Source organism: Budorcas taxicolor, chromosome 3 (genome assembly GCF_023091745.1).
Source record: "Budorcas taxicolor isolate Tak-1 chromosome 3, Takin1.1, whole genome shotgun sequence".
Lineage (NCBI taxonomy): Eukaryota > Metazoa > Chordata > Mammalia > Artiodactyla > Bovidae > Budorcas > Budorcas taxicolor.
Genome location: NC_068912.1, coordinates 57,409,928 through 57,437,305, shown reverse-complemented (window position 1 = coordinate 57,437,305; position 27,378 = coordinate 57,409,928). Strand labels below are relative to the sequence as shown.

At 38.3% G+C, this 27,378-nt stretch overlaps 1 protein-coding gene across 1 annotated transcript in view; it reads left to right on the top strand.

Annotated features, from left to right (window-relative positions):
* The window catches only part of CLCA2 (chloride channel accessory 2), a 42,381-nt gene that overhangs the window by 4,162 nt on the left and 10,841 nt on the right, over window positions 1-27,378 (top strand). Inside the window, 10 exon segments of the mRNA XM_052637901.1 lie at window positions 1,051-1,201; window positions 4,836-4,944; window positions 6,195-6,354; window positions 8,379-8,606; window positions 11,796-12,026; window positions 13,102-13,279; window positions 14,094-14,200; window positions 19,180-19,404; window positions 21,827-22,097; window positions 24,949-25,119. Coding sequence (XP_052493861.1) covers window positions 1,051-1,201; window positions 4,836-4,944; window positions 6,195-6,354; window positions 8,379-8,606; window positions 11,796-12,026; window positions 13,102-13,279; window positions 14,094-14,200; window positions 19,180-19,404; window positions 21,827-22,097; window positions 24,949-25,119 — 1,831 coding nt within the window.

Below are 27,378 nucleotides of genomic sequence, written 5' to 3'. Positions count from 1 at the left end.
AGTAGTACACATGTAGTACTTTTATAGTGATCATTACATATATATAGACATATATATATATATATATACACACACATCTATGAAACTGAAAGCCACTCAATTGTGTCTGACTCTGCCACCCCATGGACTATACAGTCCATGGAATTCTCCTGTCCAGAATACTGGTGGGTAGCCGTTCCCTTCTCCAGGGGATCTGCCCAACCCAGGTCTCCCATACTGCAGGCGGATTCTTTACCAGCTGAGCCACAAAGGAAGCCCATACACTTATAGGATTATATTAAATCTATTGTTCCAAAATCAGCTTTAAAGAAATTAACCAGATACTCAACTTCTAAGAACAAGTCTCCAGACAACGTCTAAGAGCAAGTCTTGAAACAATGTGTTATCTTTCTTCCTAAAAATGAACAATGTTGTACATAAAACTGTGTTCTCTAGATGGTTATTGGAATAGATAATTTTGTTTCCAACTTAAAATAATATGTTTTATAAATAGTAACTGAAATGGTCAGGGTACAATAAGAAATATAACTTCAACAGAAAAATTGTTTTGTTGATCTGATTGGTTAAGGGAATAAAGGGACTAGGGATCAACCTACAGAAAGTTGTTCAGAAAAGGCTATAACATTTCACAGTACAGCTCTAAATGATGTATAAATGCTCTTAACATTTCTTTGAATATTTAAATTACATTTTACAGTGTATATAATATCAGAATTTTATCATGTTGACTTTTGAGAAAATTTTAATCTGGAAAATGAGTACATCAAATGACAGTAATGCAGTTTCATGGAAATCTGTTAGGTTTTTAAAATGTACACATTTTTGAAAGTGACAGATATTGGTGTTGACATTTAGTTGTGAATTCATTCTAAACTCCATCTAAAGGCATATGTTTTAAAAAATCTGTTTTTAAATTGGGATATAAACCACACAGGAAAAATGCACATGTCTTAAATGTACAGTTCAATGTGTTTTAACAAATGTAGATATTTGTGTCACCAATATCACAGTCAAGATACATGGTATTACAAGGCATTTCTTTTAATTTAGGCAAATGTCATAGTAACTGACTGGTATGGGGCCCATGGTGATGATCCATACACCTTGCAATATAGAGGATGTGGAAAAGAGGGAAAGTATATTCATCTTACATCTGAATTTCTACTAAATGATGGCTTAACAGCTGGCTATGGATCACGAGGTAAGTGTGATCAATCAAGAAACAGACAATGGACAGCAGTATTTATAATACTGTGCTCAGTGCTGAAAGGGATTCAGAGAACTTGAAACCTGTCTGGGACTTACCATTTGGATGAGAAGATAGGCCACATGCCCATAAAAGAGATGAGAATCAAAGTGAGCCAGAAAGGGTTAAGCACCAGATTAGTAACCCAGATGGAGCAGTTTAAGAATTCAGCAAAGAGGGAAAGCATGTTGAGCATTTGAGCTAGAGATCCCCTCACAAGAGGATCTTTAAGGTTGAATATCATTTTGATGAATGGAAAGAAGGGAGAGAAGAGCGGGAAGAGTATGAATAAAGCTGTGGCAGCAGAAGAACCCAGGGCGTATTTGAGAGAAGGAAGCAGTAGTCCCCACTGATGGTGCAGAGATCATGGGCAGTGAATAGTGGGAGAAAATGCTGAAATGCACATGGCGTAAGTAATGGAGAGCCTCGAATGCCCAGATTAAGGAATCACCACTGAAGGTTTACAAGCATAGCAATGAAACCGTCCAAGCAGTGTTTTCAGAAGCTGAATGTGGCTGTGTGGATAGTCTGGATTCCTCAGATCAGTGAAGAAGACACTGGATTATCGAGAGAATAATTAGAAGTCCAAGCATGAGGCCATGAGACTTGAGTAAGATTGGAAGCAGTGGAAAGGCAAGGACAAAGAAGATAGTAATGAGAACAAGAAAATTTTCTCTGTGCCAAGTGCTGAGCTATTTGCCTTTTAAGTGTTGTTTTATTTAATCCTAAAGACTCTAAGTAAGGATAGTCCAGAGAGTGGAAAAATATGAAACAGAGATCAGAACTGCTCCAGAGTGAAAGGCAACGGGTGTGTGTGTGGGCAGCAGCATTAAGGAATACATTAGGTTTTTGTCAGAAGTAAAAGACAGCAGTTTAAAGGGGAAATCCACAAGTCTGAATCTAGGTGACTGAGTGTGAGGAACGGTGGACTGTGCTTGGAAAGGCCTGGACTGTGTGGAGAAGGATGACTGGAGTGTGACAGAGAAGTCAGTGTCGTGGGTCTGGAGACCAGCATTTAGTGGATGCGATCTGAGAAAGAAGCTGTGGTGAGAAAAAATTCAGCAAGTCGAGGGCTAGCTTTTCAGTTCTTAAATTTTGCGTTTAACTGATGTACAGTAGTGCCGTTCAAATGTTGTTTTCACTTTTACCCCCGCTTAAATCCAAACAGATTTTATTATCCTCTGTATAACTAGCAGGAAGTAGAGCCACGCACCCCGTAAAACACACTTTATAAAACACTTTGTTTAAAAAAGGCCTTTTTTTCCTGGTAACTATGAGGTACTGATAATCTCTGTACAAATATATGACTTCACCAGCACTTCTAAATTCCATGAGTAGGCAGAAACTTTTCCTTAACACTTTCAGCTTTAGACTGTTCCCCTCCCTTCGTTTGTCCCAAGGTCCCAAAATTGCACAATAGGTCACAACCTGAGTCAATTCAGCAAACATTTCCTGCCTTCCCAGATCTTAAAAGTATTCAGTAAAGAAAGTGTACTTTGGGAGGGGACTTAATCTGGAAAATTCTAGAGAAGTCAGGTTTTTGCTGAACATTGAAAGAAATGCAAGATTTAGAGAGGTAGAGAGAAACTTCTAAAGGACTTGATGCTGACGATGAGGATTTTCATGAGTAAGAGTTGGAGCTAAACATGGAGAATCAGGGATATAATGAAAGAGAAAGGACCATCCAACCTGGTGAGGAGGTTCTATGATTCTTTTGGCTCGTTCCTCCCTCCCTGGCCCAAGGGTTTTAATTTTTGCTCCAGACAGAATTATCTATAGGAAAAAAAGCAGCAGGCATGCCTGGATAAAACAGACTGAAAAATGGGAAAGCTTTATTTGCTTGTTTGGTGTCTTAGTCCATTTTGCTTGTTTGGCTATAACAAAATATCATAGACTGAGAGGCTTACTCACAGCAGAAATTTCTCATGGTTCTGGAGACTGGAAGTCCAGGATCCAGGCACCAGCAGAACTGGCCTACTTCCTGGTTCACAGACAGGCATCTTCTTTCTGTGTCCTCTCATGGCAGAAAGAAGGGAACTCTCTAGGGTCTTTTGATAAGAGCACTCATCCCATTCATTAGGGCTCCAACCTAATGATCTAATAATTACTCCCAAAGGCCTTACCTTTTAACACTTTCACAGTTGGGGTCAGGATTTTGATATATGAATTTGGGAGGGACATAAAAATTCAGTCCATTAAATTAAAACATTCAGTCCATTTTTTTTTTTTTTTCCTTTCCCAAAATCCTGAACTTATAGGCATGTATGAAGCTAAATAGAAATCTGTTAGGCAGCTTCATTAGGGAAATGAGAGGATATGTGATTCCTCACTACTTTCTAACAGGTGTGCAACAGGTAAATCACTGGTTTACACTTACAACACTAAATGTATTTTTCAGTTCAGTTCAGTTCAGTTACTCAGTCGTGTCCAACTCTTTGAGACCCCATGAATTGCAGCATGCCAGGCCTCCCTGTCCATCACCAACTACCACAGTTCACTCAAACTCATATCCATCGAGTTGGTGAGGCCATCCAGCCATCTCATTCTCTGTCATCCCCTTCTCCTCCTGCCCCCAATCCCTCCCAGCATCAGAGTCTTTTCCAATGAGTCAACTCTTTGCATGAGGTGCCCAAAGTATTGGAGTTTCAGCTTTAGCATCATTCCTTCCAAAGAAATCCCAGGGATGATCTCCTTTAGAACGGACTGGTTTGATCTCCTTGCAGTCCAAGAGACTCTCTTTTTTTTTTTTTTTTTCAAATTAAACAAAATTAATTTATTTTATTTTTTAGTTTTTTATTTTTTTAATTTTAAAATCTTTAATTCTTACATGTGTTCCCAAACATGAACCCCCCTCCCACCTCCCTCCCCATACACCACAGTTCAAAAGCATCAATTCTTCGGTGCTCAGCTTTCTTTATAGTCCAATTCTCACACCCATACATGACCACTGGAAAAACCATAGCCTTGACTAGATGGACCTTTGTTGGCAAAGTAATGTCTCTGCTTTTCAATATGTTATCTAGGTTGGGCAAAACTTTTCTTCCAAGGAGTAAGCGTCTTTTAATTTCATGGCTGCAGTCACCATCTGCATTGATTTTGGAGTCCCCAAAAATAAAGTCTGACACTTGTTTCCACTCTTTCTCCATCTATTTGTCATGAAGTGATGGGACTGGATGCCATGATCTTCGTTTTCTGAATGTTGAGCTTTAAGCCAACTTTTTCACTCTCCTCTTACACTTTCATCAAGAGGCTTTTTAGCTCCTCTTCACTTTCTGCCATAAGGGTGGTGTCATCTGCATATCTGAGGTTATTGATATTTCTCCCAGCAATCTTGATTCCAGCTTGTGCTTCCTCCAGCCCAGCGTTTCTCATGATGTACTCTGCATATATTTTTATGCTCCCTTTTTTGTGGTGGTGGGAATAAAGCAGGAGATGGGAATGGGGTGGGGAAGAGGAAAGTGGAAGGAAGAATTACACTTCAACCATTCAGAATGAGTATATATAGTCAGCTGATGCTATATCGTCAATGATTAGCAAGGTCCATTGCTGAAATTTTAGGAACTCAAAACAAAAATTCTCTCTTCCACAGGCAGAGTGTTTGTTCATGAATGGGCCCATTTCCGTTGGGGTGTGTTTGACGAATATAACAATGAGAAACCCTTCTACATAAATGGGCAAAGTCAAATTGAAGTAACAAGGTTAGTGATTTTTCACATGTTTAAAACTCATTGTTTATTTTTTGATTCTAAATTAGTTTAACATGGCAGCTAAAACTTAATTGACAATTTTGAAATTTTATTGTATTTTTAAAAATTTGTAAATATTTATGTGATCAAATATCAAAACAATATAAAAAGTTATACTCTTATATATCATGCTCCCACCACTCTCTTCACCCTATTCTCTTTTCATCCCCTCTAGGTCACCCACCTTATTTGTGTTTTTTTTAGGAAAATTGAAATAAATATTAACACATATTTCTAATATAATATAATCTAATATAACAAATATTAACATAATATTTTCTTCACTTTTTTCTTTTAATTGCATAGTGTTCCACTGTATGATATACCATAATTTTTCAACCAGGCCCTTATTGTTAAACAAATGAGTTGTTCACAATGTCTGTTATTACTACAGGTTGTAATGATACATATATATGACCTTCCCTGGTAAAGAGTCTACCTGCAATGCAGGAGACCTGGGTTCAACCACCGGGTCAGGAAGATCCTCTGGAGAAGGAAATGGCAACCCATTCCAGTATTGTTGCCTGGAAAATCCCATAGACAGAGGAGCCTGGCCGGTTACTGTCTGTGGGGTCGCAAAGAGTTGGACACAACTGAGCGACTTCACTTCACAATATTTGTTATTACTACAGGTCATAATGATATATATATATTATATATATTATTTCCATTTTATATAGGTAGATCTGTGTATCTATTGAACAGCTTCTAACAATTACCAGGTCATAGGGTAATTTTAGTTGTAACTTTGGTAGATACTGATTCTTCTCCTGAAAGTTATAGGTTTTTCATCCCATCAACAGTATTGAGACTGTTAAATTAAGAAGGAATCCTTTATCATCATTACCTGTTCACCCTCTTCTTCCTCTGATGTCCAATGGCAATGAGCTCAAAGAAGCCCCTGATTCAGGATATTACCACTCATGCTTTCCTAGGGCCTCCAAAAGTTCATGGGGATTTCTTAGTAGCTTTTGCTTTGACCTTGTTTAGCTGGTAAAGCCCTTGGCAAAACAGAGCTTCTCATGAGAATCAAATGCTTGAAAATAAAGTGGAGTGCATTTATAAATTAATGACCTTTCTTAATAGTTTTAAAAATGTTTTATGTGTATCTAGCAATCTACAATCCTTAAAACAAATTATTTTATGAACCAATGAAAAAGAAACATAAGTTTTTATAAAACCAATTTCTTTTACTACTTTAGGTGTTCATCTGGCATTGCAGGCATTTTTGTATGTGAGAAAGGTCCCTGCCCCCAAGAAAATTGTATTATTAGCAAGATTTTCCAAGAAGGATGCATGTTTATATACAATAGCACTCAAAATGCAACTTCATCGATTATGTTCATGCAAAGTTTATCTTCTGTAAGTATGATCTTAAAATAACAAACTCCTACAATACACCACCTTTTCCCAAGACAGACTGATATGTTTTAAGCATTTAAACAAAAAGGCAATTAAGATTCACTACATTTTAAATCTTGGGGAACCTTAGAGTTAATCTAGTTTTTACTTTACAGATTAAAAAGAAAACACCTCAGCATCCCCCTCACCCCACACACACAGTCCAAGGTAATCAGTAAAAACAGATTCCTTTCTAAAAGTGATTATTTGCTCTCCAAGGAAGATGGTTTAACAAGGAGAATCCAGGAGTCTTCAAAAAATTTCTTGTATAGTGGTTCTCCTGTATCCTTTTATGGGAAAGTATACCAGGGGTTAATGACAGAGATGTAATTCATGATTATATTTTTCACATTTGAGGTAGAAAACCATTTTCATTTACATGGAATTCCCTAATTCTCTTTCCCTCATTTTGCATATTCTAGAACTTAAAAAGAAAAGTCTGTTGTTACCAAGGGAAGTCAACTAACCCTTAGCTTTATAGGTTCAAAAACTCAGTCTTGTCAGTATTCCCCACTAACTGACAAGCAACTTGTGTAGGAATCCAGAACACATTTGTAATATTCTTTAAAAAGAGTACTCTGCCATAGAGATCTGACACTTGCGTCTTCTAGCCAGTTCATTTTCTATTTGAAGGGACCATCATGGAACAGCCAAATTCCACCCAGAGGCCTGCTTTGGCTTTGAGAATGTGAAATCAGAAAGGAGGGAGTTAGGAGATTCCAAGATTCAGTTCCATCAGCCTTCATAACCTGATACATTTTCCCAGCTTCATCATCTCTGTGGGTCACTTCCTCTCCCACAGGCTGGGAACACTATGGGCAGTGTGCTGGTGAGGTGTTCTGTCTCTGTGGCTGACCCCAGTGTTCCTTGGATTGACACATTCATTTTTTCAGATAGGTTTTTTTTCCCTTCAGTCCAATTTTAGCCAAGGCTAAGAGTCAGTCTGTAACTTTAAGGTGACTTTTCATATTTCTTATCCAATTCATTATGGTTTAAATTTACAGGTTCAATATCTCAAGCCAAGCTAATTCCATGTTATTTAATCCACATTGTTTATGGCTAGTACTGTCTCTGTGATCATTTGAAAGCCCTACTCATTAATATCATCAGAAAAGTTTCACCATCTCCTAACCATAGTCATGAAATATAAAGAGTTAAAAACAAACAACAAACAGGTTCTATCTTGTCTTCCCATCCTACTAAGAAACTTGTGTCTTTATGCAATGGTTAACTTTTTGAAACTTCAGCTTATTTTCTAAGAATTTAAACTCAAGATTAGAGAGTCTATAAGATTTCTAATTTTAGCTCTAAGCTTTCATGGCTCTATTAGCAGAAAGCATTTACTCTTCATAGGAATATAGCCCCTGGGAAGTAGATAACACATTACTTTCGAATGCAAATCATGCCTTTAAAAGGGGTGCTGCCATAGGCTTAGTATTTTTATATGAATTATGACCATATCTCCAAATGAGGGGAAGATCAGGAAATAGATTTCAGTTGCTTTTCTCCTTATCTTATTCTTACATAGATCAGTATTTGAGCTAGCTTGATATATGTTTACTGATCAATAGATACAGGTGCAGTGGTTATTAAATACGATTTCAAGGAATAGCTGACCAAGATAACATCTCCTGGGGTGTTTTCTTTAACACATTATGATGCTAAGGAATGAGAATTGGGTTTTATTTTTTTAAGACTAAGTTATTTATACATGGTCTACTCTCTCTGTTATCTAAGGGCAAATAAAATTTAATAGAGATTGATCACAATACCTCGAGGGTGCCAGTGTTTGAAGCAAAGGGTGTCAAGGTTTGTTTTTGAAATGGCATTCTTGAGGTAAAGATGGACATTGCTGTAGCACTTCTGATTTCTCTTGTTTCAGCTTACCTTTCCTTTTACTTTTAGTTGTCTGAGAATGAGAAGTATGTCTAGTATGAGAGGAGTATTTTTATTTTCTAAGTATTTTTACTTTGTTCTTTTTCTAGGTGGTTGAATTCTGTAATGCAAGTACCCACAACCAAGAAGCTCCAAACAAACAGAACCAAATGTGCAGCCTCAGAAGTGTCTGGGATATAATCACAGACTCTGACGACTTTAGTAACAGTCTTCCCGTGAACGGGACGGGGCTTCCGCCTCCTCCCACTTTCTCTCTTGTGCAGGCTGGGGACAGAGTGGTCTGTTTAGTGCTGGATGTGTCCAGCAAGATGGCAGAGGTAACATCTGGACCAAGATGGTTATAAACCATTCATCCCTTTTTTCTATCAGTTTTTAATTTCTTTTCTTTTCAGAGGGTAAGGGCAAGGAAAGGTGAGGGCAAACGTTTGGAGTATTTACGGGCATCATCTCTTCTTGCGCATGAGAGAAACAGATTCAGAATGTGGCCCAGAAATTGAGATACTGCAGATAAATAAAATGCACAAGTAATTTCCAGCCCTTATTTTTGCTATTAATTGCAATATTTTCCAACAAAAACCCTCTACAAAACTCTGACATACTGAAGGCTCCTTTTTGACCACATTCCACTCACTGGTAAACACCCTTCCTGAGGCAATTGACTGAGTTTGCAGTTAAATGTGCATATCCACTACATGTGTATTTTCTATGTCATTGTGTACAGAGAACCATATCTCAGTCATCTCTAATCTAGCAGCCTTCCAGAAACCCACTCTCCAAAGCTCCATAATTCTTAGGCAGTATTAGACATTTGAAAATGAAAGTCGCTCAGTTGTGTCTGACTCTTTGCAGCCCCATGAACTATACAGTCCATGGAATTCTCCAGGCCAGGATACTGGAGTGGGTAGCCTTTCCTTTCTCCAGGGCACTTCCCAACCCAGAGATTGTACCCAGGGTTCTCACATTGAAGGCAAATTCTTTACCAGCTAAGCCACAAGGGAGCCTAAGAATACTGGAATGGGTAGCCTATCCCTTCTCCAGTGAATCTTTCTGACCCAGGAATCAAACTGGGGTCTCCTGAATTGCGGGCAGATTCTTTACCAACTGAGCTATCAGGGAAGCCCATTAGAGGTTTTGTCTCTGGAATCAGGCAGATGTGCTTTGAGTCCTGGCTCCTTCACTTACTGTCTGTGTAATCAAGAGCAAATAACCTCTCTGGAAGCTCAGTTTTCTCAACTGGTAAAACAGAGACAATAATACCTATTTCATTGTTGGGACAGAGCCAGTTCATACTGACTCACAGGAGTCAACTGTTAAATTTTTAGGAAATCTGCAAGTTGTAAATGCAGCCATTATTAAAAATTAAACTATGTAGACTTATAATTAAATAAAATATTGAAATAAGCATAATAAATGTTCAAAATTCATTAGTTCCTAATTATTTTTCTATTATTTCTACCGCTTTGCATTGCCTACAAATTAAGAATGGGTTTATTAGGTAGACACATGAAAATTATATGAAATTCAAATTTTAGCATCCATACTAAAATTTTATTGGATGACAGCAACACTCATTTGTTTACATATTATCCATGGTTGCTTTAGTACTAAAACAGCAGAGTTGAGTAGTTGCTGAAGGGAATATATGTCCCACCCAGCCTAAAATGTTTACTATCAGATCCTTTATAGAAAATGTCTGCTGATCCCAGATATAGGCTCTTGAGGTTCTTTCTGGTCTATCCTATCTCTGTGTCTGCTCCTGCATATCTCTTCCCAACTGTGCACTCAGTGACATTAGGTTGACAACTTAAACCAGTCACAGTGGGAATATTTTACCCCACAGAAACTGCAACAAGCCCAGGATTTTCCCCCCTCTCTCTTTTGACCAGAAAGCCATTTTATAACATTTACCAGAACACTGCTAACTACTTCATAGGATTGTTGAGAGGATAATGAGATAGTTGATATGAAGTTTTTGGTTTATAAGTGGCAACTGTTATTTTATTATAGTATTGAATACTTTAAGGAAGAGTTTATCCTCTTGCATTCTCTGGATCAGTTGTTTTGGAAATCTGGGTTTGATCCCTGGGCTGGGAAGATCCCCTGGAGAAAGGAATGGATACCCACTCAGATATGGAGGCTGGTAACACAAGAGTAATAAAAGAGAGCTTCAAGTTTCCGGCTTCACTAGTTAGAAGTAGGGGTCATGACTACGATATTAGCAATAGCTACTATTTACTGAATGCTTACTATGTATCCATTTCACAGATAAGAAATTGCAGCTAAAAAGGATAAGTAATTTCTCTATGGTCACACTATTAGTAAAAGTTGAAGGCATATTCGGAGTCCTTGTTTTATCCACTCTACCAGTTTACCTCTCAATATTGAAAGAAACAATATTTGGGAAGGAGGGCAATGAATTCAACGTGTGTAGATTTTGAAACACCTATGGGATGTTAAATTAGTGGTATTCCTAAGCAGTGTGAAAAGCTGGTCCAGATGTTAAGGGAGATGTGTAGTTTGGAGACAGAGACCAGAATCATAATTGAACAGGTGGTCTCTGAAGCTCGGCTTGTTGCTCCTGCAGCCTCCAAGACAAGTGACCCTAATGAGTTTATCACTAGCATCACCTGCCCAAACACAGTCAGTAATATTAGTATTACTTTATACTTAGTATTTCAAGGTGCAACTATTGTCCTATACATATCTTAGTTGATCCTTATGGTAATTCTATTTTAATAAGTAGGAAAGAATATTAATTCCTCCAATTTACAGATGGGATGCCCAGTCTAAGATAAACATGGTAACAGAGGGTAGTGCTAGAATAGATACCTGACTGCTGTTCCTCTCTACCGTAAGGTCTTTGCAATGTTTCCTCTTACTCAGGATGAATTTTCAAAGAAGAAATTACAAACCAAGTCTCTATTGGTTCTACAGATCTTTGAATTCGGATAGGAGAGAAACAGTGGTTATATGTGGCAATGGCACCCCACTCCAGTACTCTTGCCTGGAAAATCCCATGGACAGAGGAGCCTGGTAGGCTGCAGTCCATGAGATCGCTAAGTGTCGGACACGACTGAGCAACTTCACTTTCACTTTTCACTTTCCTGCATTGGAGAAGGAAATGGCAACCCACTCACAGTGTTCTTGCCTGGAGAATCCCAGGGACGGCGGAGCCTGGTGGGCTGCCATCTGTGGGGTCGCACAGAGTCAGACACGACTGAAGCGACTTAGCAGCAGCAGCAGCAGCAGCAGCAGGGAATGGTTAAATATGAACAGCATCTTGGGGGCAGAGTTCCAAATCACACCACCCTCCCTGAAAAACATTCATTTTTGAGCCTGCAATATCAAACAATATTCTAGCATCATATCAATCTTTACAACTCAAAAAATCATAATCTGACATCTCTAAAAAATTAGCAGAGATATTTGCTAATTGAATTACTAAGTCATACTTTTGTCTACCAACCAAATGTTATTATCTTTCTTTTTTTCTTTTTGAAACATAGGCTGACAGACTCCTTCAACTGCAACAAGCAGCAGAATTTTACTTGATGCAGATTGTTGAGATTCATACCTTTGTGGGCATTGCCAGTTTTCATAGCAAAGGGGAGATCAGAGCCCAGCTACACCAAATTAACAATGATGATGACCGAAAGTTGCTGGTTTCATATCTGCCTGTCACCGTGTCAGCTGAAGCAGAAACCAGTGTTTGCTCAGGGCTGAAGAAGGGATTTGAGGTACAGTAGAGCACCCTAAGACTTGGATCACCATCACTTTCCTTTCTCTCACTTCATATCTGAGATTGCTTCTGATTTGGGGAAATCTGTTGCAATGTTGTCACAGTGTCAAATATAGGAAAATAATAATGGATGAAGTTTAAGATCAGGAACCACAACTTTCTCATTGCTGAATCCCCTGCACCTAGTAAAAGGCGTATAACATTAAATAGTTGCTTCAGAAATATTTGTTGAAGCAATGAGTAAATAAACGAACACAATGGTCAGGGTTGGGACATCAGTATCATCTGAATAATTTCTAACACTGCCCCTATCCATTCTGGGACTGTGGCCATTGTTATCCTTGGATTTTCCAAACAAAATCAGCATGTCTGGCTCCTGCCTACAGCCATACTAGAATTTAAGCATATGAATATCAATTAAAGTCAGAGGTATGTTTCAAGAATAACGGAGTTCATCTAAATCAGCATAAGTTTGGATTTGACACTGAGGATACAACCATTTGTTAAACATCTAGTAGCAAGCAGAACAAAATTGCAATTGTTGCTGATCATGGGTAACTGTTTCTCAACCTTGGCTGCCCATCAAAATCACCTGGGGATACGAAACTTCTGATATCTCGGTCTCACTCTGAGAGATTCTGTTTTAATTTATTTGGGGTATGATCAGGCCATTAAAAATTTTAAAGTTCTCATCTGATTCTAATGTATAGCCACTGCTCTAGGTCCTTGTATTGGCCACTTACTGGATCTCAGAAGCAAGGATCTCACGCTATAATGTTCTCCCATATCCTCTACGATGGACACTGTTCTACACTAGGGCATCTCATAGTGATTTGAACAGGAAGAAGCCCTATCCATGAGTAAGCTGACAATGGTGTGTAGGGTGGCAGGTGCTCTGATGGGGTGAGGTAAGGACTGAGCACAGATGGGCATGGAGAGTGCAGGGACCTATAGGGGACCTGGGAGAGGAAGAAGCCCTACTTATGGGGAATTCGCAATGAAAGCAAATTCTTCTGCCTAGTAAGGCAATCTGAATTACACCTCCTCCTAAATGACTGATACCCTGTGTTCAGGTGGTTGAAAAACTGAATGGAAAAGCCTTTGGCTCTGTGATGATATTAGTGACTAGTGGAGATGATGAGCATATCACCAACTGCTTCCTCACTGCTCTCAGCAGTGGTTCAACTATCCATACCATTGCTTTGGGTTCATCTACTGTCAAAAACCTGGAGGAACTGTCACATCTTACAGGTAAGTAAATTCCTGGAAACATATTCTAGAGAATTTCCTTTCAACTTGAATATTCCAAGAACAGCCATGAAATGCATATAATGTGAGCAAAATGCAGGGCTTAATTGAAAGAAAAAATATAAAGAGTTTTCTTAGAAAAAAACACAATAATTCAGTGCTAAATTCTGTCAAAAATTTGCTGACTTTTTTGTACTTTCCTTAGAAAGTGCCAATTTTATACATCTAATGAAAATATTATTACTACTTTGTTAAACCAACCTGAGTATGTATAATCAAGGAGCTAAAAGTATGTTTAAATGCACTAACTTCTATGATAAGATCACATGCAGTATTAAACATACATCTTTTTGTTTTAAATGAGGCATAAGATAATTTTATCTTATATTCAATAAAAAAGGAGTATGCTAACTTGAAAATTAGGTGTTGTTGAATTATGTTTGACAATAATGTTTTCAGAATGTAAATGTAAACACATAGTGATATAAATAGGTAGCAATTAACCTAGATTGTCTAGGAATTATATCCATTAAATATTTATTGAATTCAATAAATATTTATTGAGTTTTTATTGCATACTGGATAGAGCTCTAGATTCTACAATTACAGCCATTAATAGAACAGACACAGCCACCTGACTCGGCCATCCACTCACCACGTGATTGTATAGGATGCCTTGTATAGAAAGCCAAGCACAGCTCCTGTTTTCCCCAAACTCACCCTCTTAAGCAAAGGAAGTTTGTTAGGAAAGGCCTATCATTTTATCTTTTGTATTACTTTACATTTTAATAGCTAACATCCCACTTGTGTATTTCAGGAGGTTTAAAGTTCTTTGTTCCAGATAAATCCAATTCCAATAGCATGATTGATGCTTTCAGTAGAATTTCCTCAGGAACCGGAGACATTTTTCAACAACATATTCAGGTCAGAATTTCCTCGGTATTTTATTTACAGATGGGTGAAAGAGGAGCAAGAAAAATAGATGAATTGTGCTAACTGCCTCACTAACCTTATTTGAATATGTAACAGTCCTTGTTAAATTAAAAGAACGCTTTTAATGAGCTTCTTGACCTCACTAGAACCAGGCTCCATCTTTATCTGATGTCTATACTTCTCCAACCTACGAGTCATCTCACAGATGGTGAGTGAACCTCCCAAGTTAATGGCTTGATGGGAGCAATGAAGTCAGTAAAATATTCTAAGAAAACATTTAACATGAAGATTATGTGTACACAGTAAAAGCAATGATCAGAATTCTATCATTAGATGTGGAAAAAGATGAATTTTAAATGACAATATATATTTTAGATTAGAGTACAATTTGCTCTCCTGAATATTTCTACCTTTGATTTTCTCTTTAATAACATGAGATAAAAACAAATATTCAAGAAAGTAAAAGAAAAAAATTAACAAAACATTGTTCATATGACTCAAATTAGTTTCTAGACTTGGCCACCTCTCCCTCATTCTTTACATGTCATTAGCCCCATTACACTATGGGCAGAAACTATATCTAATCTCCTTCAACAGTACAGAGTACAGCACACAGTGTGTTTGGCACAGTAGTCAGCAACCAGGAACACTTGTGAAATTGGTTTGGACAAATAACCACAGTGTCTTTGCTGTTATTCACCAATAAAATTTTATGTTCTTTACAAGTCTGAGCAACTTTACAGTGTTGCTAATGTATTTATTTAATAAATAATTTTTCAAAGTTATGTATAGATTTATATCTCTTGTGAATGCACAGCAATTAAATGAAGAGGATCTGGTGTCAGCTAGCCTGGGCTCTATGCCCATTTCACCTCCTTGCTGTGTGGCAGCTTCATTCCCTAAGTCTCAACGATTTCATCTGTGAAATCTGAGTGACCAGGGCACTCATCTCAGACGGCTTTGTTATGCCCTCTGAGGACAATGTGAACAATATGAACACATGGACAAAGTTTTGTTAAATTTTTGCATTTACTTTCTTTTAACATTTTTAAAATTTCATATTATTAAAGAGAAAATCAAAGGTAGGAAGATTTTTTTTCAGGAAAATCAAAGGTAGGAAGATTTTTTTTTTCAGAATGAGCCTCTCATCCTCCTACATCAGAGGGCAGACAGAATGAAAACCTAAATCACAGAAAACTAACCAAACTGATCACATGGACCACAGCCTTGTCTAACTCAATGCAACTATAAGCCATCCATGTAGGGCCACCCAAGACAGATGGGTCATAGTGGAGAGTTCTGACAAAACGTGGTCCATTGGAGAAGGGAATGGCAAACCACCTAAGCGTGAATAGTGTGAAAAGGCAAAAAGATAGGACACTGAAAGATGAACTCCTCAGGTCAGTAGGTGCCCAATGTGCTACTGGAGAAGTGTGGAGAAATAGCTCCAGAAGGAATGAAGGTGCTGAGCCAAAGTGGAAACAACTCCCAGCTGTGGATGTGACTGGTGATGGAAGTAAAGTCCAATGCTGTAAAGAGCAATATTGCATATGAACCTGGAAGGTTAAGTCCATGAATAAAGGTAAATTGGAAGCGGTCAAACAGGATATGGTAAGAGTGAACATTGACATTTTAGTAACCAGTGAACTAAAACAGACCAGAATGGGCAAATTTAACTCAGCTGACCATTATACCTACTACTGTGGGCAAGAATCCCTTAGGAAAAATGAAGTACCTGTCATAGTCAACGAAAGAGTCCAAAATGAAGCACTTGGATGCAATCTCAAAAATGATAGAATGATTTCTCTTCATTTCCAAGGTAAACTATTCAAAATCACAATAATCCAAGTCTATGCCCAGCCACTAATGCCTAAGTAACTGAAGCTGAATTGTTCTATGAGGACCTACAAGACCTTATAGAACTAACACCAAAAAGATGTCCTTTCCATCATAGGGGACTGGAAGGGAAAAGTAGGAAGTCAAGAGATACCTGGAGTAACTGGCAAGTTCGGCTTTGGAATAAAAAAATGAAGCAGGGCAAAGGCTAACAGAGTATTGCCAAGAGAATGCACTGGTCATAGCAAACACCCTCTTCCAACAACACAAGAGACAACTCTACACATAGACATCACCAGATGGTTGACACCGAAATCAGATTGATTATATTCTTTGCAGCCAAAGATGGAGAAGCTCTATACAGTGAACAGAACAATACTGGGAGCTGACTGTGGCTCAGATCATGAATTCCTTATTGCCAAATTCATACTGAAATTGAAGAAAGTAGGGAAAACACCTAGACCATTCAGGTATGACCTAAATCAAATCCCTTACATTTATACAGTGGAAGTGAGAAATAGATTTAAGGGACTAGATCTTATAAACAGAGTGCCTGAAGAACTAGGGAAGGAGTTTCATGACATTGTACAGGAGGCGGTGATCAAAACCATCCCCAAGAAAAGAAATGAAAAAAGGCAAAATGGTTGTCTGAAGAAGCCTTACAAACAGCTGAGAAAAGAAGAGAAGCAAAAGGCAAAGGAGAAAAGGAAAGATATACCCATCTGAAAGCAGAGTTCCAAAGAATAGCAAGGAGAGATAAGAAAGCCTTCCTCAGTGATCAATGCAAAGAAATAGAGGAAAACAACAGAATGGGAAAGACTAAGTCAAAAGACTAAAATAGTAGAATGGGAAGACAAAGATCTCTTCAAGAAAATTAGAGATACCAAAGGAACATTTCATGCAAAGATGAGCACAATAAAGGACAGAAACGGTATGGACCTAACAGAAGCAGAAGATATTAAGAAGAGGTGGCAACAATACACAGAAGAACTATGCAAAAAAGATCTTAATGACTCAGACAACCACGATGGTGTGATCACTCACCTAGAGCCAGACATCCTGGAATGTGAAGTCAAGTGGGCCTTAGGAAGCATCACTATGAACAAAGCTAGTGGAGGTGATGAAATTCCTGCTGAGCTATTTCAAATCCTAAAAGATGGTGCTGTGAAAGTGCTGTGTGCAATGTGCCAGCAAATATGGAAAACTCAGCAGTGGCCACAGCACTGGAAAAAGTCAGTCAGTTTTCATTCCAACCCCAAAGAAAGGCAATGCCAAAGAATGCTCAAACTACCACACAATTGCACTCATTTCACATGCTAGTAAAGTAATGCTCAAAATTCTCCAACCTAGGCTTCAACAGTATGTGAACCAAGAAGTTCCAGATGTTTAAGCTGGATTTAGAAAGGGCAGAGGAATCAGAGATCAAACTGCCAACATCTGTTGGATCACAGAAAACACACACACACACACATACAGTGTTCCAGAAAAACATCTGCTTTATTGACTACGTGAAAGCCTTTGACTGTGTGGATCACAACAAACTGTGGAAAATTCTTCAAGAGATGGGAATACCAGACCACCTGACCTGCCTCCTAAGAAATCTGTATGCAGGTCAGGAAGCAACAGTTAGAACTGGACATGGAACAACAGGCTGTCTCCACATTGAGAAAGCAGTACATCAAGGCTGTATATTGCCACACTGTTTATTTAATTTACATGCAGAGTACATCATGCGAAATTCTGGGCTGGATGGAACACAAGCTGCAATCAAGGTTTCAGGGAGAAATATAAATAACCCCAGATATGCAAATGATACCACCCTTATGGTGAAACGAAGAGAAAGTAAAGAGCCTTAATGAAGGCGAAAGAGGATAGTGAAAAACGTGGGTTAAAACTCAACATTCAGAAAACTAAGATCATGGCATCTGGTCCCATCACTTCATGGCAAATAGATGGGAAACAATGGAAACAGTGAGAGACTTTATTTTCTTGGGCTCCAAAATCACTGCAGATGCTGACTGCAGCCATGAAATTAAAAGATGCTTGCTCCTTGGGAGAAAAGCTATGACAAACCTAGAAAGCATATTAAAAAGCAGAGACATTACTTGCCAACAAAGATCTGTCTAGTCAAAACTAGTTTTTCCAGTAGTCATGTATGGATGTGAGTGTTGGTTCATAAAGAAGGCTGAGTCCTGAAGAACTGATGCTTTTGAATTGTGGTGTTAAAGACTCTTGAGAGTCCCTTGGACGGCAAGGAGATCAAACCAGTTAGTCCTAAAGGAAATCAACCCTGAATATTCACTGAAGGACTGATGCTGAAGCTGAAGCTCCAGTACTTTGGCCACCTGATATGAAAAACCACCTCACTGGAGAAGACTCTGATGCTGGGAAAGATTGAACGCAGGAAGAGAAGGGGAGGACAGAGGACGAGATGGTTGGATGGCATCACTGACTCAATGGACGTAGTTTGCTCCAGGAGATGGTGAAGGACAGGGAAGCCCGGCGTTCTGCAGTCCATGTAGTCGCAAAGAGTTGGACAGGACTAGCGACTGAACAGCAACAACGGAGGACTTTCATAAGGATTGTGTAAAGCATTTAACACAGTGCCTGCCATCGGTATGCAGTCTACATAGGTTACACACACACACAAGTCACAATTGCACACACAGTTTAAATGCATACAGCTTAAAGCAGGACTAAATTATTTTTTTAAAATGTACAAAACCCAGCTGAAACCCATGTCTGATTTCTTATCCAAATACATAATGGTATCTGGACAGATTATATACAAATTAATTAGAGCATAGTCACAAACAAAAGTAAAAAGAAGCTTGCTTTAACTGCTACTCTGAAGCTAATGTTGATTTGGATAAGAGGCAAATATGAGAACACCTAAAATCTCTTGATAAAAGTTAATGAAGTGACATGTGTACTAGCTACAAAAATATTTTATATTTGCTGTGCTTATAATACTTTGCTGAAGTAAATATTTTTATACAAAAAATATATACTTAGGACATGTTAGAATTGAATGGTTTTTATTTCTGCCAATTCAGTTTTGTCATAAAAACAAAGAAAATATGGAATGATTATGCATATGCTGGAAATTCTCACTTATATACTCTTTTGAACAGCTTGAAAGTACAGGTGAAAATGTTAAACCGCAGCATCAGCTGAAAAACACTGTTACTGTGGATGACAGTGTGGGCAATGACACGACCTTTCTAGTTACATGGCAGACCAGTGGTCCCCCTGAGCTTGTATTATTTGATCCTAATGGAAGAAAATACAACATGGATGATTTTATCATCAATCTAGCTTTTCGGACTGCTCGCCTCTGGATTCCAGGAACAGCTAAGGTAGGTGTTGTAAGCTTGTTCATAATGACAACGTTTAGTCAAGCACATGACTTTCGAATGAATCACAAAACTAAATGCATTGTGTAAAGGAAATCAATTCTGATATACCCAAATTCTACTTTAAATTTATGAGGGGATTTTGTGAATGTTCAAAATTTAAAAGGAACGACGAAGGTATGTTCAAAACTTTAAAATGGATACCAAAGCCTTCTCTCAGTTCAGCAGTGAAAATTACTATTTATGTAGTGCAAATAAGTTTTTGCTTACTTCCTTCTTTACAAAGTCTATATAGAATACTTACCTGTACACTTAGAAAAGAACCCTCTACTTAGAATCTGTACTATAAACACACGCGATACATATGTTTTGGAACACCTCCTATGTGCAGGGTCTTGTTCTAGGTGCTTTACAATAAAATGCCATAATAGGAATAAGAACAGGGTACTCAGAACACAAGAAGGCATGTGCAGGCAGCAGGGGAAGGAGAATGCTTCCTGAAAGTGAAGACATCGAAATGGAAATATGGAGGACTAAGGAGCAAGAGGTGTAAATGACATTCTCAGCAGAGGAAACAGCGCATAGAAAGGCTTATAGAAAAAGAATACGGCTTTTCATAGAACTATAAGGACTAGTGTGATGTGGATGAAATACAGAATAACATAGAAAGTGGAGATTTATGGGAAGAAGAGGAGGGCGTGATGGGGCTAGATGGATATACAAGAGTCAATAAGAGGAACAGTTAAAGGGAACCACTAAAGGTTGTAAGCAGGGTGGTAAATTCGTTAGATCCACTCTTGCATTGCCTGAATGCAGTCCCTCTTCAGGTCTGTTGGCCTTTACCTCCCTTTCACGTGACTGTTGATAGCCTCTGCTAGGTCTTCCAGCCTCTGCACCAGCATCCTTCCTTTCAAGCACCTTTATTAGAGTGATCATTCTGAAGCACAAATCTTATCAAATCTGTGTCCTACTCAAAACTCTTTGATGGTCTCAGAATAAAATACATGTGGTTATTATTATATACCAAGCCTATTACTTTCTGGCTTCTGCCTAAACTTATCTCTTTTTTAAAATTATTTTTTAATTTAAAAATTTTAATATAATTTTAAAGGCTACTTTCCATTTACAGTTATTACAAGAGATTGGCTATATTCCCCAGGTTGTACAATATATCCCTGAGCCCCTCTTATATACTATTTGTACCTCGCGTTCCCCAACCCCAAGCTTATCTCTTAACCTTTCTCTCAAATACCTTATGCTCTGTCCCTACTTTTCTCCACACTCATCATGTTCTTTTCACACCTGTACACAAGGACCGGAACACTTTACCTACTTCTTGGTGCTTTTGCCTGATCCCTTTGTCTGGATTAGGTGCCCTGTATCAAAATACTTATTGTGCCCACAGAGAAGTTTTCCATGTGGAGTTTCCACCATGTGTCTGTTACTAATGTTATGAGTACAAAAGCCAAAAAAAAAAAAAAAAAAAACCCAGGAAAAAAAAAAGATAATCTTGTTGCTTGAATTGTGACTTCACTGTAAAATGGTAAAGCATTGTTTCCCAATGAAGAAGGCTGGGTAGGGCAATCAGGCATCTTAATGTTATAGTCAAACCTTAACCCATTGTTCTCTCTTCTTCCTCCTGCTCCACTCTGTTTCTCCTGCTACTTCCAGGGTTTAAGAAGGAGCAGCAGCAGAAATGAGGAAAAAAGGAAATACTTATGGACAATTTTTTCAAAAGAAAAAATTTCTGCCGCATTGTAGTTTAAGTGTTTTCTTCTAGATATTCTTTTGCAGGTTTCCCTCAGGCAGCCCAGGCAGATAAAGAGAATGGCATCTAGCAATATTTCTATAATTCAACATAGACATTATAAAATCCTGATCTATTAAAAAATAGTATTCCTTTTCTTGATCCCTTATAATGCATGTGGATTTTGTTGCTTGAGATTTCTGGGTCTGGGAATATTGAAGGAAGTAGAGGGAAGGAAGGACACTATTGCCTTTTAGTCCAGGTTATCCACATAAATCATAATTGTCCACTTTATCTGCTATACTTTTTTTCATTATGTAAAAGGAATGAAAACACTGAACCTTCTTTTGGGTGAAGGAGCTCAGATTAATGTTTGCCAAGTACTTTGAAGCTGGACACTTATTATTATTCTCTAAAAATGTGAATCAAATTGTGTCCTTCCCCACAAACAAATTCAGGGTTTAATTCCCTAAAGAGAAAGTGGGTTGTACAGTGAAAGTCATGTAAATACTGAATTTAGTTATCTCTTAACCAATATTACTCTTCCTAACATTCTTTTGTATTATTTTAGAAAATGCAGTATCAACAAAACAAGAACAATAAACCCTTGGAGGTTAGGCTTGCACTTTAAAATAAGGGTTGATTTTCTTCTTGACAAACAAAGTCTTTGTTTTGCAGCCTGGGCTATGGACTTACACACTGAACAATACCCACCACTCTCCTCAAGCCTTGAAAGTGACAGTGACCTCTCGCGCCTCCCGCTCAGCCATGCCCCCTGCCACTGTGGAAGCCTTTGTGGAAAGAGACAGCACCCATTTTCCCCATCCTCTGATGATTTATGCAATTGTGAGAAGAGGGTTTTATCCCGTTCTCAATGCCACTGTAACTGCTACAATTGAACCAGAGACTGCAGATCCAGTTATGTTGAAACTTTTTGATGATGGAGCAGGTAACAAGGAATTCCATGTCATTTTTCACATTCTTAAGAGCTGTTCTGATGCCGCAATATCAATATGAAGTTATTTTTTTAATTCTCTAACTTTATATTTTTTCTCACCTAATCTTATGAGATTCTCAAATTGTCATAGTCATTGACATACCAAGTAGCGACAGGTTTCCATCTGCACAGCAAAAGCAAAAAGTGAACTTGGGAAAAGAGAGTCCTCTTGAGGCTCCTGAGTGTGGCTGTATGTGAGCAGCATTGAGGGAGAAAGTCTCCCACCATTCGGGTCTTGGCTTCCCGTTGTCCTGTGACACTGAGCACATTCAGAAAGGTCACTTGGGAGTAGGCAGGCCCACATTCCTCTCGGATTCACCAGTTTTACTATGCACTGAAATAATTGGATTAAACAATTAAATAGTAAATGAAAACCCCAAAAGGGAGATGCTTGAACTTGTGAGTCATGAGATGTCATAGACTATTCTTTAGTCAACTAGCTCAGTTGACGAGAGAAAATAGCCAGTGCCTTTTACATGTTATTTGATCATGAGAAGACCAGGCCAGCAAGCCTAGGAATCAGGATAGAGATTTTTCCATCACTGGAAAAGCAAAGCAAATAAACCCAAACTCTGCCTCAAAGCACTCATTCTGCATAGAGTTAAGAATTTCATCATCATACCTCATAGCACAGCATCAAGCTGGGCAAAGAGCAGCAGCTGGGCTCTTTCTGACTAACTTGTGTTAACTTTAAAAAACAAACTCCTTTATTGTTTTATCTTTCCTGTTCTGTTCTTTTCCTAATCTAAATTCTCAGAATTACAATAGACCTCAAAGTTTATGTTGGCAGCCCCAGTGTTTGATCTACCAGTAAAATCATATTCCTTCCCTTTGTTGTTTCAAAGGTAAATTTTTTTCAAGAGCCTCATGTTTGACAACTCATTAGTATCTTGCCATGGCAATCTTGTTCGATATTTATGAAGCGAAAGTTCATTTAAAGGTTTTTAGTTCAAGTCTACCTCAGACAATACTAGAGAAGTTCTCTTGTTTTGCCTACTGGAATGGATCCAAACAACTTTTCAGACTCTGATGCTTATCTCTGGCCACACCTTTCACTTTTTGTATATAGTCCAAAAGAACACTTGGACTGGCCTGAAGAACAGATTCTGCTGTCTTATGCTCAATATGCTCAATAGGCTTTTATATTTTTTCCCTGGAACCATTTATATTTATTCCCTGGAACCATTTATATTTATTCCATGGAACCATTTTATTTATTTGATGTCAAAATTTAAGCCAGATGAAAGCAACAATGAAAAGGCTGTTTAAACACCAAAGTGTAAATTTTTATTTTCCCTCTGTATTTACACACTTGCATATAGTTTTCTAATACTTATTTTTATAATGGAAATAGTATTTATCAGCTAATAAAATGAACAATAATAAAATTTATACTAATAAAATGTCATAATTTAAAATGTACTTTCTTATGCATACTCTCAAGTAATCATCACAATCACCATGTGAGATATTATGCCCATTTTACAGGAGAGAAAACTGAGGCTCAGAGGGCTCAGCTACAAAGTAGCAGATCCAGACCTTAAAAAAGTCCCTTGAGGTCCAAGTCAGTGTTCTTTCCCATTTCTTTCTGACTCAGCAATTAAAAGAGGTAACAGTGGTAACCACGGCAGGAAGAGATTTGGCTTTATCATTTGTCAACAAAGATAGACCTTTATAAATAATTAGAACAATAAATATCAAGATCTGACTTCTTTCCAGTACATAAAAATGTTTTCTAAAACTACTATGATCATAAAGTGCTTAGTGTTTTTTGTTTTAATAGAATATACTCCCATTTTTCTCATGTTAAGAAGCAGCCCTGCTTCTCTAGTTGAGATTCTAGAGCCCTTCAGTGCCGGGCTTGGGTGTGTGGTGTGAGAACCCAACTGACTCTAGAATAGGACAAGCTGCTTGCCCCATGTGACCATCTGCACTTGAACAGTGAATGTGATCTCTGGCCTAAGCTACACCTTCTCTGGCTGCCCTGGGTTCCAGGCTTTGCTGCCATTCAGTCACATACTTGGTTTGGAATTGAATGGCTCTGGAGCTTGGTGGTCTGCCGTCTATGGGGTCGCACAGACTTGGACACGACTGAAGCGACTTAGCAGCAGCAGCAGCAGCTAAGGAGCAATACAAATTGAAGAAAGTATAGCAAGCTTTCAGAATGCCTCCAGAAATAAGGCACATTCTCCTGAAGCAGGCAGATCCCAAAGCCTGTCATACTCCAAGTCAGTGAGCCTCTTCAAATTGAGAACAACAGTTCCATGTATCCTCTAGTGAGGAAATTAAAAAATTTCACATTGTTATATCAACTACCAAAGTTGTTTTTTTTAATCAGGGCTTTGGGGTATTCATAAACATCTTGAATTTGTATGAAAATGTGTGTTTATGTGCATATATATTTACTCACTGGGATCAGAAAACTTTTACCTCAAAAGGGTCTGTGACTATAAACCAACTTAAGACTGTATTTGGTTTCTGTGAAAACCTAGTACTATTTTCAGTGACAGAAATTAGAACTCTAAAGGTGATTAAATGCTTTACTTAGCACTAAAGCAGGTAGAACTCATTCACCTTTAGAAAATAAATTTTCAGAGGTTAATGAATCACAAGGAGAAATTACAGAGCCAATGAAATTTTTTAACCACTTGATAATGTCAAAAGTAGCTATTAGCATGCCAGCATAGGCTAAAAATTGGGAAAATAAGGAGAATAAATCTTATTTTAATGATTTAATTAAATGTTAGTAGTCAACTGTAATAAGTACTGACCTTGAGTTTTTTTTTTTTTTTATATATAACAGGTGCCGATGTTATAAAAAATGATGGAATTTACTCAAGGTATTTTTTCTCCTTTGCTGTAAATGGTAGATATAGCTTGAAAGTGCATGTCAACCATTCTCCCAGCATACGCACCCTAGCCCACTCTATTCCAGGAAGTCATGCTATGTACGCACCAGGTTACATAACAAATGGTAAGAATCATAAACACTGTGATTTGAATAACATCAGTTAGTGTGTGTATTTCTAGTGAGTGTGTGTATGTGTATGTATTAGAGGTGAATTTCAAAACTCGTGCAAGTCAGTGCATAATTTGTTGATTATCTCTTCAATCCTTAGTGATTTAAGGCAGTGGATAACAGGAAGGCAGTAGGTAATTCCCACGGATTATTTTGACCTTTTTTTGTGACTGTTTTATCAGAATTACTACCAAGCAAGGGGATTTATTGAATTTTCTCAGTTCCAACTCCTATGTTTCTCTATAGAGCTTTAGGGAAAAGGAAGAGGCAAAAAGTTGTTAGCAGTTTAAAGAAGGAAGCAAACAGCCCAAACAATCCACACAGGAAATGAGTTCCTGGAAATATATGAGTGTAGATATTATGGGAAAGTGAGGGCTTCCTGAAGATGTTCTGCCTTCCTTCAAGATAAAATTGCCAAATATATGGACGATACACATCTCTTTTAAACACCATTATTATAATAGTTCCTGATAGGAAGCAGTGGTTAAAGGATAACAAACAGAAATATGCTGTAGTCTTTAAACATAATCTTAAAAAATGTTTGGAAGCATTCTTATTTGCAAAACAGCAGAATCTTTAAGAATACTTATATGCATTTTAGCAGCTATAACCAATCATTTGGACTATACAATAGCATGATTCTATATTTTTCTACTATATGTACTTTTCAGTAGAAAACAATTAAGATGCTACAGTGGATTTGCATCTCCTGGTATTTCTTGTGTTGCTAGAATATAACTTGCTCTCACCTGTATTTAAAATAATTTGGATTACTTCAAAACCAACATAAATCAATTCACAAGGTAACTCAACTTTACTACCAAGATGTGATTTTGTATCTAGATATAATACTTCATTTCTAAATAGATATCTCCTCCTTTATATTATACATCAACATTTTTGAAAGCCTACTAAGTGACAGGCTTAGTCCTAGGACACCAGGACTTACTGACATCAAATCAGTAAGACTTGATTCCTATCAAGGAGCTTGCAGACTGCAGACTGGTATCTTTTTTAAAGCCATGAATTTAAAGGATTCAAATATCAATATCTACAGTACACTGAGAATAGAAAAGTCATATTCAACTCTGGTTTTATCTGTGTACTTCATATAGGCCCTTGATAGCACAGAAATAAAAATTTAGATTTCTCTAAGCATGCCTACCCCACCCCAGTACTCTTGCCTGGAAAATCCCATGGATGGAGGAGCCTGGTGGGCTGTAGGCCATGGGGTCGCTAGGAGTCAAACACGACTGAATGACTTCACTTTCACTTTTCACTTTCATGCATTGGAGAAGGAAATGGCAACCCACTCCAGTGTTCTTGCCTGGAGGATTCCAGCGACGGGGGAGCCTGGTGGGCCGCCGTCTATGGGGTCATACAGAGTCGGACATGACTGAAGCAACTTAGCAGCAGCAGCAAGCATGCCTAGCTCACATAACATTCATTAGCTTTTTCAGGTGATGACCCTGAACGTGCACAATATGGTACAAAATGACCACTGCTCTGTTTTCACACAGCCGAATCTCCAGACACTGCAGCAGCTACTCCCTTCCTCTCCTCCCCAGGGCCTCTGCTGAATCTGCTGTAGATTCCACCCGGCCTGCTCATTCAGAGCTTGAGAGCTCTCCCTTGCATGTTCCCACACTACTGATCCCTCTGAAAAGCATTCAAGAATATTAAAAAGAAAGTTTGTTGGTCCCCCTTAAGCTACTGTCCACCTCTTTACTCTCTGTCCTCTAGTTCCTTGAAATTAAATTCTTGCCCCCAGTTTACTGTTCAGCTCATTGCAAGCAGACTTCCAGCCACATGACCATGACTCCACTGGAACTGCTCTGGTTCTAGTTACCAATGACCACCTGCTGTTAAGTCCAAAGGACACATTTCAGTCCTCATTTTACTTGACACAGGTGATTGATTTCTCCTTTGTCATTTCCTGGTTTCTATGATACCACACTCTCTGAATTACATCTTATTTTCTTTTTCCCCTCCTCTTTTTCTACCAAGCCTCTGCTGCTGCTGCTGCTGCTGCTGCTAAGTCTCTTCAGTCGTGTCCGACTCTGTGCGACCCCATAGACGGCAGCCCACCATGCTCCCCCATCCCTGAGATTCTCCAGGCAAGAACACTGGAGTGGGTTGCCATTTCCTTCTCCAATGCAGGAAAGTGGAAAGTGAAAATTGAAAGTAAAGTTGCTCAGTCGTGTCCGACTCTTA